This window comes from Condylura cristata, unplaced genomic scaffold (assembly GCF_000260355.1).
Source record: "Condylura cristata isolate star-nosed mole 26May11 unplaced genomic scaffold, ConCri1.0 scaffold00018, whole genome shotgun sequence".
NCBI classification, from domain to species: Eukaryota; Metazoa; Chordata; class Mammalia; order Eulipotyphla; family Talpidae; genus Condylura; species Condylura cristata.
This window is the reverse complement of record NW_004567119.1, coordinates 4,809,754-4,827,515: the sequence shown is the minus strand read 5'-3', so window position 1 is coordinate 4,827,515 and position 17,762 is coordinate 4,809,754. Positions and strand designations below refer to the sequence as shown.

General features: G+C 43.0%; 1 protein-coding gene and 1 long non-coding RNA gene across 2 annotated transcripts in view; one reads left to right on the top strand and one right to left on the bottom strand.

Annotated features, from left to right (window-relative positions):
• Positions 1-490, bottom strand: part of SCOC (short coiled-coil protein) — a 6,776-nt gene extending 6,286 nt beyond the window's left edge. Inside the window, exon 1 of the mRNA XM_004685291.2 lies at positions 250-490. Coding sequence (XP_004685348.2) covers positions 250-490 — 241 coding nt within the window. The remainder of the gene's footprint in view (positions 1-249) is intronic.
• Positions 491-589: 99 nt separating this feature from the next.
• Positions 590-8,062, top strand: LOC105853794. Its single transcript, XR_001145567.1, has 3 exons — positions 590-674; positions 4,769-4,809; positions 7,688-8,062. It is a non-coding gene; the product is annotated as an uncharacterized LOC105853794 (long non-coding RNA).
• The last annotated feature ends 9,700 nt before the right edge of the window (positions 8,063-17,762 follow it).

Genomic DNA, 17,762 nt, shown 5'->3' with positions numbered 1-17,762 from the left:
CGGGCGTGGGGCGAGGCGGCAGGCGGGCCCCTTCCCCAAGGGGCTTCGGGCGGATGTCGAGGAATCAGAGAAAGGGGGCGCAAGGGTTCCGCAGGGGTCAGGCCTCGGCCGCCCACCACACGCCCTGGCCCCAGGCCGCTCTCCCCGGCAGCCGGGCCGCGTCCAGCCGCCCCGCCCTCCGGGCTCTCGGCGGGACCGAGGCCGCAGCTCAGTCGCTCGGGTCTCCCTCGCCGCCCCCGACGCCCTCACCTGCCGATAGAGGCGCCGGGAGGGGGAGGGATCGGGAGGCCGCCTCAGGCCCCGACTCTTGGACCAACTGACCCCGGCAGCTCCGCCCTCGCCGCCCACGGAGCAAGCGCCAAGGTGGGAGTCCCGCCCCCGCCCGCCAATCCCGACGCGGGTCGGCACGTCTGCGCACTAGCTGCCCGACGCCCCAATCATCCCGTCGCCAAACCCCCGGGACCCGCCTTTTGCCATAACAAAGGGACATGGGCGTCCAATCAGGATTGAGGTCTCCGTGGGCGGGCCCGCGGGCGCCACAGCCAATGAGCGCGCCGGGGCGGGCGACGCGCGGGGAAGGCGCTCCGCGCGCGCCTGCTCCTCAGTCCCCGCGGGACCCCGGCGTCTGGGGTCCGAAAGCCGGTTGGGAAATTCTGACAGCTGTCGGGAATGAGGTTGGTATGACCCAGCCCTGGCCGACAGAGCAGTCACTTAAATTCAAGAACCGGGCACCTGTGAACGTGACCGGGCGAGCGCGCGCTCTGGCGCGTTCCCTCAGCCCGGCACCGGCCGGCCCCAGGCGTTCGCGCGGAGGCGCCCTCTCCTCAGCCGCCCAGACCGAACGCGCCCTCGGTGCTCTCGACCAGTTCCTATTCAGCACTGAGAAAATACCTCAGTGGGAGTTTGTAAAGCGCCTCCCCGCACTTGCCGCCTCTTGGCCTCACGCCCCGCGGGGAGAAACGCGCGCACGGGTCCGCCCAAGGTCACCCGGCTGCGCGCGTGATCGGGGAGGAGGCCCCTCACGGGTGGCTCGCCCCGGGCGCCAGGCTGCAGCCTGTTTGTCTTAACGTTGCGTAAAAGGTAGCGACCTGTCGCCGCCATCTCTGGCCAAAGGCACTGGGCGCCTCCAGGTTTTCCAGGTTCCAGAACAATTCGTGCAGGTCTCTCCCTGCGCTCGCCTCACCCCTCCCGCGCGTGTCTCCGACAAGCGTGTTAGTGCAGGTCGGATGGTTCCTCCTGCACTCTGGTCGCCCGGAGCCTGCTCCTGTTAGGGGCTGGGCGCCCCAAATCTCCCACCCGTGTTTGAGAACTGGACATGGGCTGGAAGGACCCGCCGCGATGTGAGGAATTTGGCCAGATGCGATGCGGGCGCTGCAGAAACGGGAACCGGGGACGTGGCGAGCTGAGTTACAAGCACCGCAGAGCCTGGAGGGGTGAGGCGGGGCGCGAGGAGGCATCTGTGCGAGCCATCAGGGCAGTGGGAGATCGGGGCTCCGATTCGAGCCACTTGGAACCGTTCCCCAGCTGGACATACCGTGCAGAAACCACAGAGCACCGAAGGCTAAAAAGTATCGAAAACAATTTTTTTTATGCTACCTGCACAGATTTTGGGGGTTTTACTCTTACGTCAAGTATACATGACAGCAGAGTTGCCATTGTCCGTGCTTCCAAGGTCCCGGCCTCGTGTTAAGTGCATGCACACCGTTATGCAGCCAACCCCAGAAATATCACCTTTCAAAACTGAAACAGCCCTTAAAACACCGCACCTCACTTAGCTCTCCCCGTGCCGCCACCATCGTTCTGTCTATGCATTTGAGGTAGATCCTCAGTTACGATGTAGATGGAACCAGGCAGCGTTTGGCTGGCTGGAACGTTTCATTTAGTGTATTAGTTTTGAGGTGTATCTGTGGCAATGTGCTTCAGAATTTCCTTTTTAATGGCTGGATAATATTCTGTTGTTTGTATGAGTTACATGTTAATTCCCTCATCCACTGATGGACAGTTGGGTTGCTGCCACCTTTTAACCAATACCAACTGCTGATGAACTTGGCAGGATAAATTCATGGACTGGAATCACAGTAGCTCAGACTGGGAACAATTGTTGGATCTGATCTCCTTTGTTAGGGACTTTGGTGTTCGCATTCACTTTTATGTCCTTTAATGTCATTGTCTAGTTTTGGTGATGCTGTTTTCATACAAGGGGGCATGAGGGAACTTGAGGAGTAATGGGAATGACCTATTGTTAAGGGGAGAGGAAGTCCTGAATGAACTCTTGGGGCTGCCCTGTGATACTACTATCTTGATTGGAGTAATCCAGTAATCTAGGCATTATCGACCCATTTTATAGATGAGGAAATCAAGGTTCAGTGAATGTCTTATTAAAGATAACTAGTGATATAGGCTGAAATCAAACCTTTTATCTATAAATGGAGTATCATAATGCCTAGCTTATTGAAATACTGTTAGGATTTTTAGGTTTATGAAAATGAAGCACTGCAGACTTTCCAAACTGCAGTGAATTTGGATCAAAATTCAAAAGTGGTGGGTTGAAACTTAACCTAACCAACTCAAGTTCTGACTTGTGAACATTTTCTAGCATTTACACAAGACCTGGGGATTTTTAATGTAACAGTCAAAATATCCAGAATCCAAATCACAGTTATTCAGTTTATGAAAAATCGTATAAGTCTGAGTTCACACAAGAATAAAAATCAAGAGACATCAAACATTGAGGTGATACTAATGTTAAAATTATCTGGAAAAGAGTTTAAGCAGCTATTCTAAAAATACTTGAACAAGAAACCATGACAAATCCTGAAATGGAAATTGTAATCTAATACATAAGCAGCACAATATAAGTTACAAATTATAACCAAATGGACATTTTAGAACTATAAAATACAACAAATGAAATTTAAAACTGGGAGAACATCCATCTGGCAGGATGGAGATCAGAGAAAAGAGTTAATGAACTTGAGGATAAGTAAGTAGAAATTACCCAGTATGAACAATAGACAAATAATTGACCAAACAAATCCTTAGTAATCTGAGGGAAAATGAAAAACAAACAAACAAACAAAAACACTAGCATTTGTTCCAGTGGAGTCCCAGAAGAAGAGTAAGAAGAGCATGCATGGTACTAAAAATATTTGAAGAAATAAAGGCTCCCAAGTTTGACAAAAGATAATTTCATAAGGGGTGGGAGTGGCTAGGAAAATAATGCCTAAGATAATCTCATAAGGGCTGGGCTGGGGGTGGGTGAAGAAGCCTGTAAAGAAACATGGGTAGATCCTGAGCACCAACCTCACTAATCAGGGAGACGACACCAGAGGCATTAGCTTCCTCATAGACAAACATGCCGCCTGGGAAATCATCTTGCCAAAAGCCACAGCACTGCAACTTGACCTGACCAAGCTCATAAGCTAGAACTTTCACTGGAAATACTGAGCACAGGAGAATATGTCGGATAAAAATAATAAAATCTGGTTATGGTACAAAATGACAACAGGCCAAAACTCATTAAAGCCAAAATCCCTTTTGTTTACCAAAATAAATAAATAAATAGCAATGAGGGAAAAAGAATGTAAAGAAAATTTGTAGATTAAAAAAAACACTTAAAAAGGAGGCTGGGGGTAATATATTGGACTATGGTGATGGCACACAGGTGATTTGGTGATGGGAAGCCCACAGGGATTACAACTCAGATGGAAAAAGGCACAAAATGATGTAAAAATAAACTTATTAAAAAATTAACAGATAAAGCGCATATTAAAAAAAAAGACTAAAAATCCAATGGTTTATTATGGATGCACCATTAAATAGTAAAATTGTAAATGTAAGAAAATTTTTGCCATAAAGTAGAATAATGCTAATATTAGGGTATTCATCTTTTTAAAATTCCAGAGCCAAACATTTCCTTGCTAGATCGTTTAAATTTTAAATGAAATCCTCAGAAAAATTATAAAAGATGTCATAAAAAAGGATGATTTTAAGATTAGAAACCAATATATCATTCACAGCTGTTGCAAACTGGATAAAACAGTATTGCTAATTAACAGTTAAGCTGTACCTTGGAATGAACTGGGGAAAATTTCGTTGAAATAACAAAAAGATGACCAAAAAGATCAGTATGCAAAAGCAAGCACAAAAAGGAAGTTGAAATTTTATGAAATTTCTTAGGAACACTAAGTACAGACCTAAGTTATGCAGTGGTCCATATTTACATTATATTTTTCAATGAAAAAATGATTTAAAACAGCCTTAAGTTTCCATCTTCTGAATAAAGGAGACATAAAAGTACGAATAGAAAACACCTTAACTGCATAGACATGTTTGATTACAAGACAAATATTCATTTGATCTAGAAAATTCAGGTATTCATATTATTCATTTAATAATAATATAAATTTAAAACAAAAATTAAAATATTCATAGAACTAAAAGGAATACAAATTGAAACTGTTGTTAGGGCAACGTATTGCGTGAGGGGAAAAATGGCAGGTCATAAAATGGAGAACTTCAGGATCACTTTGATGTTCCAGTCTGACTTTTTCCTGCCATGCACATAAAAACATCTAACTTACTTAATCAGAGGGTTCTAAATACACTGTGGATATTTTAAAATGAAATATGCTAAATGGAGACATTTTGATAATTTTCAAGTGTAACCAGGTGTTGATACTTTAAGCTCATTAATTTGCAACATGTGTTTCATCTCTTTCCTAAATAAGAACTCACATTTTCCCTTTTTACTTATTTCCCTTGGAAGGTTGTTGAATTCATTGGGGAGCAAGTGCTGTCCAGAACTTGGTGAGTAAAGAATATAATCTATATGTTGAAACTTAATTTCAAAACTAGACTTGCTAGTTCACCATATGGCTTCGTATACTTTTCTCAAGATAATTATTTCCTGATAATAACCAACAGTTGGGTAACTTCATTAGGGTTATTTCATTCCTTTGTTTGACAGAGAAAACAGAAGTCACCAGTGTATTTTTAGAATTTCTCAAGTGCGAATTCAGAAGGATTTGTGTGTGGGTGGGGGAGGGGGCGCCATGGAATCAAGCTTTGAAAAATGAAAAAAACAAAAATAATTAGGTATGATTCTATGCAGTCTTGATGCTAGACTTCTAGAAAATGTTTTGTCAAATCAGAGTTTTCCAAAGATTGGTGTCTGTACCTCTGGTTGTAAATGATAAGCTTAAAAGCTTTTTTTTTTTTTTAATGGTTACACATTTCAGTATGATAGGAAAACATGAATAATATAACTAACCCTTGATGGGCAGACAATGATTGGAACAAAGCTAAATTTAAAAATAATGGCAACTAAATGGATCATTGAAGGTGGCAGAAATTGCAGCCTTGGTACACAGGTGACTGATTTGGGCAATTCTGATCCATCACTCATGCTCAAGCATAGGTTTGAAGAAGAAACCTTTATTCCAGATCTGACTCAACCTATCTTTTTTTCATTCAATTCTTCACTTATTATTTTAAAGGTTTAGTTTCATGTTCATTATGAGCTAGGTTCTATGGATTATCCAAATATAAATTGACCATAGGCTGTGGTGAGTGGGTCACTTGGTTATGGATCTGTGTTTCTTCCATGAGGGTTTGAAATAGGGTTAGTTCTGCTTTTCTGATTGTGTCTAAAATAACATTGACGATTTTGTCAAATAACAATTGTAGTGAATAGTCCCCTACACTCAAGAGCCCACCTTTGATGGTTTGGTGTTTCACCATCTAATGCTTAGCAAGGTGCTGCCACAGGTTCTAGAAGCTTTCCCAAGGAAGTTGTCCTTGAGCTCCTCTATCCAGCTGGCATACTCTGGGGATTCTGGGATTCTCTATGCATTATCCAGCATTTCAGAAAGGTACATGTTCCACTACATGTGTATAAAATAATTTGCTTCAAAATCAAGACTGAACAGAGCTCTGGGAGCACAAAGGGGCTTCTGATTTAACAAGCCCTAAAGTGAGTCTTTGAAGGGCACAGGAGTCAGGGTGACCATGATAACTGATCTAAGAACTCACGTGAATTGCTAGAGGCTGCTAATGGCTTTTCTTACTTTCAATCCATAAGCATAATTCTGTTTTCTGTTTATCTGGGACGCTTGGGGGAGTGCCTTTGTCAAGTCTGTCACGATCTAAGGTTCTGTGTGACTTACAAGCTGCAAGTTAGTGGGATAAGATTGCAGGAATGCTGGAGGAAGACACCAGCGCCTGGTTCAGCATCCCTGACCCTGCTACTCAGGCTTACCTGCAGCATGAGCTTTGAGCTTTGCGTGCTCCCATGTCCTCTGGCCCACAGTGGATGGCAGAGGACCTGCGCTGGTGCCTCCATGTGTGGACAGGTGCCCAGGGGAGCCACTGCTCTTACCCTGCTTTGACCACTGGAAGCATGACCTCACCCCTCAGTGTTCTCTGCAAACAGCCAAGAAACAGTCTGGGTGACAGTGCCCTCTGACACTCGGGACTTGTTGCAGACCGCCTCTCCAAACCTCTGACTTGAGTAGTCATGCATTCTGTCATCCCTGTTTTTCTTCTTCTTTCCTATACAACTCGTATCTCAAGGGAAATACTACAGAATGGCTCCACTTGTGTGGGTGGGTGCCTCTACTGAGAAAGGAGATCTCATATGGCTTCGTATACCACTAGAAGAGGCACCACTAGAAGTCACTAGCACCAGTTTGCAATAAGTTGTATTTTGTGTGTTTTTTTTTTTTTTTCTAGTAAGTGCCATGGGCCTCAACCCAACTCTGCATTTTAACATTTGCAAGAATGTATGTGCTTCAGTTTGGGATTTACTGTAAAAGGTGTGGGTAGAGTCAACTCTTAACATTATTTGAGGAAAAGTGTCATCAACTTAAAAAAGTCACCGAGCCTTGCTGTGCTGTAGTGGGAAAGCCCCATGCTGGTTCTGAGGTCTGCTGGGAGGAGGAAAGAAGAAAATCCAAGGGAACACAGCAGCCAGCATGATGGGCTGCAAGTACTTTGTCTGAAGAGAAACACTCGGTAACTGATTCTTTAATTCCTAGAGGCTACCAACTCTCTTCTTCCAGCCAAGCCCAGTGCCTACAAGTTGAATGAAAAAATGAATTCTTTAGTTTGTCTACCTCATTAAAAGCAGACATATCTGTGCTGAATTAAAGAATGATACTGGGTAGCCACAGAGTCTTTTCACTTAGAGCTCACACCTCTATCAGTTACCTCACTGCCTCTTACCACATCCCAGCAAAAGGGATGAGGTTCCAGTAGTGGCTCTTCATTTTCAGAACACTAGGTCCACTCAGAACGTCGTTAGCTTCACAACCAAGTCATTTTGTCGTAATATATGTCTCTGACAACTGTCGAGAGATACTCTGATGAAAGAAAGGACACCAAGAATGCCATTTAGGGGCCAGGAAGGGGAACGAAGGGACGGGAAGGCGTTTACAACGCTTAAGATGATACACTAGCGACCTCTAGTGGGGAAACTGATTCAAAATAAATTTCTATTTTCAATGAAAGTTGACTTATTCAATCCTTGTTTCTCCTTTGTTTATTAACATTTTATGCTGTAGAATGACCTTAATTATGCATGGGGGTATGTCTATATCTGGGTTTTATTATTTTTAGCATTTTACAGAATAACAGAACTTTTGAGGGAAGACCTCTCTCTGGTATATCTTGTTTTTAATTCATGCAGTGAGGAAAATGAGACCCAGAGAAGTGGAGTGGCTGCCTTCAGTCTCACCCTTGGGTCAGAGAGAACTGCAGCTAAGAAGAAGCCCTGTTTGCAGCTCCACACTGAAGAAGAGTATGCACGCTGCCCAGTCCCTGCGTCATTATTCTATTTGTGCGTGCAGAGCATAGCATCTGTCTCTTTCCGGCACAGCCCCCGGGCAGAGGATCTGTACCTGAAGAGCTAACCTGAGGAGCTTCACCCAGTCCATCACACGCTGAGCAGGGCCCTACCTCTTGAGCCTGGATCTGATGTCATGTTAGATGATATTCTTGGAAGGTTGAATGTGGTTAGCATTAGGAAGAATGTAAATTTGAAATATAAATAACTGTGTCCAGAGGATGACTGGTGATTTCTTAAGTGGCCTCAAATTCTTTGACATCCCCTCACTGAAACCTCCTGTGTTCCCTCCCCCTGAATTTGAATAGGCTTGGATACCTCCCACCTGCAGAGTATGAAATGATCTGTATGGTCTAGCCACACAGCCTTCCTCCTTTCAGGTTCCTTGAATGCTTGCTCTGGAGGAAGCTGGCCACTGTGAAGAAACAGGACTTCCCTGAGATCCTCATACACAGAAAGGCACTGCTGCCAAAGCCCCAGCCCCATTCCCAGTCGACAGCCAGCAGCTGTGAGTGACTGAGCCTGTGTGGCTATCCAGCCAGCCAAACTTCAGATGACCGCAGCCCAGGCTGACCTCTGACTGCAAGGGAGAACCACCCAGCTAAGTCCTTTCTGAACCTCTGAGCCTCAAAATAATGAATAGAATAAAGTGACACAGATTTACAACATTAAGTTTAGGGGAAAATTATACAACAATAATAATCAGAATTGAGGTATTTCTCCTGGGTGTATTTAAAAAAAAACTAACAAAAAAATCTCAAATTATAATAGAATTTCAGTTAACCTATTAACACACTATAGCCAACTATCTATAGTACATCAAAGAACTCTGGTCCAAGAGAACAGCTGTTAATAGAAATATAAGTTCTCCTTCCTCCATTGGATTGCAAACTTTAAAGACATGCATTCTGAAAACATGAACTTAAAAGACGACATCTGTGTTCTGCAGCATACAGAAATCAATGGAAACTATTTTGAACTTCTATGTACTACTCACTTAAAAGAAATTATAAGTCCTTCAAAGACTTCATAATGTAGATGGTAAGACAGCACTCCTTTTAGATAGAACAACTATGAAATAAGGTGGCACTAAGTATAAAAGAACTTTGGAGAGAGGAGAGACCAGGGTGGGACAGGCTAATTATAACACAACACGTAGGATTGAAAGCATGACAAAATGAACTTTTTTCTGACCAGTGTACATGTTACCTCCCTAAGTGGAAATTCTGTGAGAGTTCTCTCTTCTGCTAATTCCAACAATACCTCCTGTAGCTGGCCTACAACAGAGATGCAGTATTAAAGTCTGAATGAGGGGCCCTCCCTGGTGGCGCAGCAGGTTGGAGCACTGCACTAAGAAGCCTAAGCCACTTCTGCATGAGTTCGATTCCCGCCCGCCCCGGAGATGACCACATAGTGTGGCAGACCTCTCCTGACCCGCCCGCTGCTCCCCTCAGCAGTGTACTTCGTCGATCTGCCTGTTCTGTTCCCCACTCTGTCCTGGTGAATCCTCTCACCCTCTGCATCTCTGGCCTGTACCCCAGTTCTGTATGCATAAATAAATAAATCTTTAAAAAAAGTCTGAATTAATGGGTAAATGATACATGTTGGGGCGTACTAGGGAATAAATTGGATCTCTAGAGTTGGAACCAGAAAGAACAGAGAGATGAAAGTAAATGAAGGAATAAACTGAGGAAGGCACATAGGTCAGGCAGAAATTTAATACCATAGACTCCTAAGGTGGCGAGTAGCATGTTTTCCAGAAGAATTTGCAGGGGCAGCAAGGAGGGTGGATTGGAGGTAAGAAAAGATTACAGCAGGAGGAGAGCAAGATAACAAAATAACAATAATAATAGTCAACATTTACTGGCTCTACTCTGAAACTTACTGTGTTAAGCACTTAACATGAAATATCTCATGATGATTTTTTCTTTGCACATGGATGACTGAGATTCCAGTAGGCTGAGTATACGATCGTTAGAATCATTCAGTCATGCCTGCTAGAGGGACTGGAATTGGAGAGGGGGAAAGGACCATGGACTCTCACAGAGTGAAAACAAGCTTCGTAGGTAGGTTCAATCCCGGGTGGAGGTAAAAGTGAGAGGAGGCCAAACATGGTTTTTAGTCTTGAATTCTAGAAACATGACTGCATGTTGCAGCTCTGCCTTGTGGTGGGCTGGCCTGTAGTGCCGCCACTATTTCTAACCCAGGTTTTGAGAGAGCTGGGTCCCCTAAGACATCCATTGTATGAAATGAATTCTCTTTTTGCATCTAGAAAGATGCTCATTCTGCACCAATCCTGGGGAAATTGAGACTACTTTGTAAACTGCGTAATGCTTACTTAGCCCCTCATCCTCCTTTGGCCTCCAAAGTCTCCTCCAGAAAACTGTGCAGCTTTCACCAACGGCTTTTTTCCAGATGTTCCAACTTGCCCTGATTTCCTGGTCATTGGAAGTCCCTATCCACTGAACTTATTTCTTCTTAGACTCAATCATTTGAATTATGAGTTGTTTTTGCTTCTTCAGTTTTGTTTTTGTTTGAAAATTCTATAGAGAATTTTCTTGGAAAGGCCTTCTCCTTCCATCAGTGACTGCGCCTTTTTGAAATGGTGACTTCAGAATCCAGACTTTGGAGGTTGATTACACTGTAAATTGTGTAAAGATCCCATAATTTCTGGACTTGGGCATGCTAGAGCTTCCCTTCTACCACTCGGGGTGGGTTTTCTTTCCTTCCTTTGTAATCTCCTGAGGCTGGGAAGTGTTTAGCTCATAGAGACATCTCACTGTCTGCTGACCCAAACATCTGTAAACCCTTTTAGGTAAATCAACCAGCTGACAGAGAAAGGTTTCTAGTCCCCTAACTATAATTTACATTTTCAAAAATTAAGTTTATGGAATTTTCTGGAGGGGATTATTAGGATTGAGATGGTGGCAAGAAAAAAGTTATTGCTACTTGAGATAGAACAATAAAGAACTGGGTGGATTTTAGCTAATTATAATAAATAAGTAATTATGTAGTATATTTACCATCTACTGTTGTCTATAATGATATATAATATGCATTGAGCACTTAGCAGATGTCATGTGCTTTTCCAAGGACTATGTTATTTAATTCTTAACAAAATTTGTATGAGGAGGTGCTTGCTATCCCCTTGCCATGGAAAAGGAAAATAAAGCTTAGAGAAATCCAATAGCTTTCCCAGTGTAGCCACGGCTTGCTGAGCTGGGATTTGCTCCCAGGGAATTCAGCTTCAGGGCTTGGAAATTTAATAATTATTCGTTGTTGCTTTTTTAAAAAGCATCTTCTATAAAAGAATAATAAGTAAAGAAAATACTAGCCTTAGCAGAGATATTTGTGTATCAACAGTGAATAAACTAAGCAGCAGTGATTGATACTACCCAGCAACATGGAGATTATATGTTTAAGCCTCAATGTGTTTGAGTCAGAGATTTTCTTTCCATGTATTTAAAAATAATAAAACCTCTCCCAAAAGTGACCCAACTCAGATTCTGGAGGTTTGTTTTATATCCAAGTCCTTACACTGCAATACAACAGGAAATATAGTCAGTGGCTGGGACAGAGATGCAAAAAGTACAGACAGGCCTCAAGGAGAAAAGGAAGGGAAAGTGAGGAGGGGGGCCGCAGAGACACTGGGGGCAGGCGGGGTGATACAAGGCGGGGAAGGAGGGAACAGCCCAGAGAGCAACTGAGGCAGCAGGACAGGAAGGGCAGGGAGCCGAGTGGTTCTTGACATCCAGAGTTCTTGGAAACTGCAACTTCAGGAAAAAGAAGTGGCCGGTTGGGGGTGTTGGGGGCAGTGGTGTGGGGCATAATGAAAGCAGGCCCTGGGATACCATCATTCTTAACATCAACCAGGGTTTTGTTTTTCTCATCAACATTTTAACAAAACAATATTGAATGAAACGATGTTATCTGAGGATCGTCTGTTGACAAAGTGTGGAGGGAATGAGGAAAAGCAGTAAGAAAAGAGGCCGGAGCAGCAATACATGGAAGGAGCTGGGACTGGTTCTGTGGTTGAGGCCGATTGAGATGAAGTTTTTCCCAAAGCAAAGGACAAGGAAGAGTTATAAAAGGAGGGTAGTGAAATGACAACAGCAGCTCTGCTCTGTGCCCACACTTGTCAAAGCGACTTATCTGATCCATAGAAGTAAAGACCAGAACCCTAACATGAGTCCTGAATTTGAGATCCATGTGAACATTCGAACATCTATGAACATATCGCTAGTGAAGATAAGATTCACAGCAGCCTCCTGGTGACAGGGACATATATTGTCTACACCTCCTTAAATCTCACTGGATTCACTGCAGGAGAAGTAAAACTCGAGTTTGAATCCAGACACTGAAGTTACAGTCTGATCAAGTGTCTGATACACATGAGGTTCTCACTAGATATTAGTTAAGTGGGTGAATGAATAAAGGAACAGTCGCCTTTTCCTTGTTGGCTACCCTTCCCTCTCTTTTAGAGATTAATTTGTCAGAAGAAGAAAATAAGTGAGAATATCGATAACGCAAGGCAGTAGGAATAAAGGCTGCTCAAAAAAAGTTTTCAAAATATCGCATAGTTCTTCCTCTTTTCCAAAGATATAATAAAGATAATAATCTACTCAATAAATTAGGAGACCATGTATTCTCATAAAAACAGTTTGATGTGAAATAAAATGTGGACAGTCTCAAAATATCTCTCCCTCATAATACTAAAAAGTGAACAAGTAAGTTACCATTATAATCAGGGGATCAAAGTTGACCTCACTAGTAAGGGACACACAGAAATTATGGCTTCCTGATAGGAGCATAGGAGGACAGAGTATCAAATCTGTGACATTCTTGCCAAATTTACTGACCTTGAGCACACAAAATATATTTTTAAAGTACCTACATCATAAAAGTCAAGTGAGACTGTGGAATTGTTACGGAGATAGAAGGAAGCTGAGGTATCCTGAGACCTAAGGGCAACATGTGGTACTGAACTGGATGGTTTGCTGTGAAGGATGTTACTGGATACATGTGTCTTGAGGATACGGTGAGAGAATGTGTGAGTGCCAGTTTTCCGATTTTCATGGCTGTATTGTGATTATGGAGAAGGCCCTTGGTTGTAAATGCATGCTAAAGTCTGCTGAAGTGACAGGGCTTTGTTCTGGAAAATAAATTCAGAAAACAATCCTTCTGATAGAACTTGCAAATTTTTTGTAGTTGAGATTGTTTCAAAATAAAAGTTAAATCAAGTAATATATGACTGTGCTGAAAGGTGTCATTTACAATGTAAGTCTCTTAAAAAAAAAGATTTATTTATATATGCACACAAGAACTGGGATATAGGCCATAGGTACGGGGTTGTGGGTGGGGGTGAGAGGATTCACCAGAGACAGAGTGGGGAGCAGAAGAGGCCGATCTACTGAAGCACACTGCTTAGGGGAGCATCAGGGCAAGACAGGAGAGATCTGCCACACCATGTGTGTCACCTGCTTGCCCGGGGATCGATCTTGTGCTGCAGTGGCTGCAGATTTCTTCACAGTGCTGTGCTTTAACCCGTTGTACCACCAGGGAGGGCCCTACAATATAAATCTTAACTCCCCTTTGTGTCTCAGCTTAATCATGCCATGCTACATTTTATTTTTTCCAAGCAACATTTTGTATCAACACTACAAATGCAAAAGGCAATCATCGTGTTTTGGTAGATGTGACTAATGCAAGCACTGGTATTCTCACCCGTTTCTCAATAGCAGTACTTGTGTTAGGGTTAGTACCTTACTTCCATATACTAGGAAAACTCTAATACTGATCTTTCTTCTAAGAAAAAAGTAGTTGCATAAATATAACATGAAACTATAATAACTATAATATCCTCACCCTAATAAATAATTTTTCCAAGTTCTCATCCGTTCCTGGTCCACGCACATAAATTACTTTCACATGGGTGTAGTCACTGCACAGATATAATTTTACCTTTCTCGTACAAGAGAATATTCCAATATCACTGAGGAGCCTCTGGGGCTCTTGTCCTCTCATGCTATGATTACATTTTTGAAACACTGACCTCATAACATAACTAGGGGACCACATTTCACCACTCAATATCTGCAGTGTGTATTCATATGCTCTACCTAGTCAGTACAGGGTCATTGCACCGCCCACCTGGTAATTTCTACCCTGGTGCATTGTCATTTGACAAAGGCTTTGAAGTCACTCATGCCTGGGCTGGAATCCTGGCTCTGCTTTGTACAAGTCATGAAACTTTTCTGATCCTCAGTTTTCAGTATAAACAGAGATGTTTTTATCTATCAAAAGAGAATGAATGTGAAGTTCTTAGCACAATGCCTGGTGTGAAAATGTTCTTAATAACTGTTACTATCATTATTCCAAGAGATATATTGTTCACATATTTAAGATCATGGATTCTATGAGCATACTACCTGGTTAGTAAAATGTGGGTTTACTCCAAATATTTAATTTTATGAGTCTCTTAGTTTTTTTTTTTTTTTTTTTTTTTTGTGATGAGTGGTGGTTATTTTTTTTTAAGTGTATCAGGTATGCAAAGAGTTAAGTAGGATTGCTAAAGAAACCAACTGATTTTCTAATCATCACCAGAATTGAGAACCTTAGGAAAACTAGAGTGACAGCTGATTAATCATCTTTCTCCAACACCTGCTTCAGTTTTTCTGCTTCTCCAAAAACAGGTTAAAAAAAAAACAAAAACCTCTTACAGATGTAATCATTGGCACACAACTGAGATACCACACCTAGTTTGCTTTTTAAAAATGATCAGTTCACTATAAATTCTACTAATCCCCTTTAGGGAACAGGAGAATGCCCCAACTGACAAAATGGTCCAATAAGGGAGTTACTGTTTGTGTTAGGAAATGGCAACGCCGTTCTTTGAGGAATTCCTTGAAACAGTGGCTCTCCATGGGCAACTGTGTATTTACTGGCCAGTGAGTGTTTCACAGAGAGGCACTGGCTGAAGAATTTAGTGTTTAGGGCCGACTGTGACAGAATGTCTTCAATTGACATCAGTTCAATACATTACCTACAACAATTATTTCTACACTATTTTAAAGTGAAAATGATAGTTGTCCACTGTGCACGTTGAGGGACATGGGGACAGCTCAAAACATAAGCCATTTAAAATTATAAAACGTTAAAAAAGAATAAGAAACATGGCTGAACTTTCTAGTTATTTAGACTTTAGAAAAACTCACCAAGAACGAAAATGAAGACATATATTGGAATAGCAACGGTCTTTTGCCTGGCAGGTAGTGATGATTATCAGGAGGGATAAGACAGGAAGAACGTAAAATGCAAGCTTTTTCAAAGTTTTTTTACGAATGTCATAATACCTGAAAGGACAGAACTGCATGTGCAGTTGAGTGTTGAACCTGGGGAACAATGACTAAACCAGGAAGAAATGCTGCTTCGGGGAGACAGCTGGGAGGCCCTGTCCCTGGGCCACTCCCGTGGGCTGCCAAGGTCCCTACTATTCCCAGCATCCAGGGTTGGAAAAGAAGTTTCTAAAGTCCATCTGTGAAAGCAAAACAAGTTTTCTGGAACAGCTTTTATGATGCTGAGATTGGGTTCACAGTATTTTCAGTGCGTCACTGTTAGCTTTGGGATCACTAACAGTGTTCATGTCCTGAGTGAGGAACACAACCGAAGCTGGTTCACCTAGTCTGTCCTGGCTTTTAAAGCTGCCCCCCTCCTCACCACGTTCTGGATTCTCTGAAAAGATTCTCTCTTCTCTCAGAGAGAACCTTCAGAGCATCTCGAGGGTCTCTCAGGAAACAGGCCCTGACCTTCAAATTCTGAACAAGCTGTCGGGAGGTCTGTGAGGGGAGTGTGCCCAAAGTTGTCTAATTCTATAGGACCTTTTGGGACAGTTGTGGCTCCATACTGGGAACAGCCCCCTGACCCCTCCTCAATAGGAAGAGGACCCAGGAAAGGGGAGCATTCCATTAGCTCATGGATCAGGGAAGTGAAATTCACCTAATTTGGGGGATCTTCTCTGATTATTTCTCTAGCAGAAGCATGAAGGATTTGTGTTAATTTAACATTAAAAAATTTTTACTCTTTTTTAGTTGCTGTTACTCTAGTGAAGAAGGCAAAAACACATTGCCAATACAAAAGCAGCGGGATGGATGGCTTTGTCTTTTAAAGGAAGAGTCAAAATATTAATACTTTTCCTTTGATGAGAAAATTAGGGAACATTGTGATTACTGAAAACATTCAGATATGGGCCTAACACTCCATTTCTTAAGCTTGTTTATTAAAACTAGGTGTCTCATTGTGCTAGATCGTTTATTTCAGTTAAGTGGATTTCCTCTGATTGAAGATTTTTTCACAGTCAGAGCACTTACAATTTCTAGCAATACATTAGTGACCCCAGAGCCGTGCCACTCTCAGAAGCTACGGAAAAGCAGAATTAATCTCCTCTTTCTTATTGAATCTCTTATGCTAAGTCTCTGAGGCATTTTGCTAGGCCAGGGGAGGTATTCCTAATGCCACTGCCCATATTATCTTCAGCTTACAGGAACAGATATTCCTCTCGACCAATGTCATTATCTAGCCTCTTATGGATCCCAAATGCCAATTAAGATTTGCTGAAACTTTCTGCCATTGCTAGGCAATGGATACACTTGTTCAGCTTCATGAAGAAACTCTTTTCTACCACCAGAGATGATCTTTTTTGACATCTCTACGGCTATCGGAGTAATCTTTTCAATTAATATTCATGGCCCAATCCCTGTAAATAGAGATGACGTAGGAGACCAACATGCAAGGTGGACAGTTGTCTCATCCTGTGTACTTGTTCCTGAGGCTGCCCCCACCCTGGGCCTGTCATCTGCACAGCAGCCTCCCGAGAGGCCCCGTGCAAACTGCAAAGTCATTAAGAGCAGAGTAGCAGACACTGGGAGCACGGTGCTGGCAGCAAGCTCTCCTCATTCTCTGCCAGAAAAGAAAGACCCGCTCCCTTTTCTCACACTAGACTCCTGCAGTGGCCTGCTGTGGCTTGGGGTGTCTCCCAGCTGGGTAGCCACAAGTCTATTTCCTTCTTAGCCTGTATTATAATGGAGGGTAAGATGAAAAGGAATACAGACCCTTGATACCTTTTACTTGGAGTGCTAACGAATGCAAGGCCTTGTGTCTGATCTTCTGCTTGGTGAAGGGGACAGCAGATGGCTGCCTGAAAGCTTTTCAAGCCCAGGCGGCGTTCAGCCGAGCAGGAGGGGTATTGTTACATTTTCTGTACAGTGGTAGCAAGCAGCACCGAATAAAAGCCCCACAACAATCGTGCCACTTCTCCGGGAAGCTTATTACAAGCGTACAATGAAGGCTAATTGGCTGATGCCTAAAGCAGACGCAGAAGTAGCTTTGAATATTATTCAGAAGAGGTTTTCAGAGCACAGAGTCAGGCGTCAAGGAGAACAGCCACTGGAAGAACATCGACTGGGAAGAGGCGAGGGCCGGAATGAAGAGGAGAAAGAAGGGCTGTGTTATTTTGATCAGAAAAGAATCACGCTCTTGTTAAAGAGTTTGCTCACACCCCGCACCCCTCCTTCCTCATGCCTCCTTATCAGGAGGACATGAACAGGCAGTCCCAGCTCATAGAGCAGTGTCCACAGGCCCCTGCCGTTGCCATGACAACCGCTGCAGCCACATCTCAGAGCCTTTTAAGAAACTTTGTGTGAGCTCCTTGAAGTTGGCAGAGAAGGCCTTGGGATGTACAGACCATTTGCTGTATGCCAAGCTTCCTTTAGTATTTCATTTAGTGTTCCAAACAATTCCAGGACATTTTCTTAAGATAATTTTGCAGTCAAGGAAACTTAAGTCTCAGGGATGTTAAATATCCTGATCAAAGTCTGAAAGAATCAATGCTGGCATTCTTGACTCTGAAGTTCAGGCCTTCCTG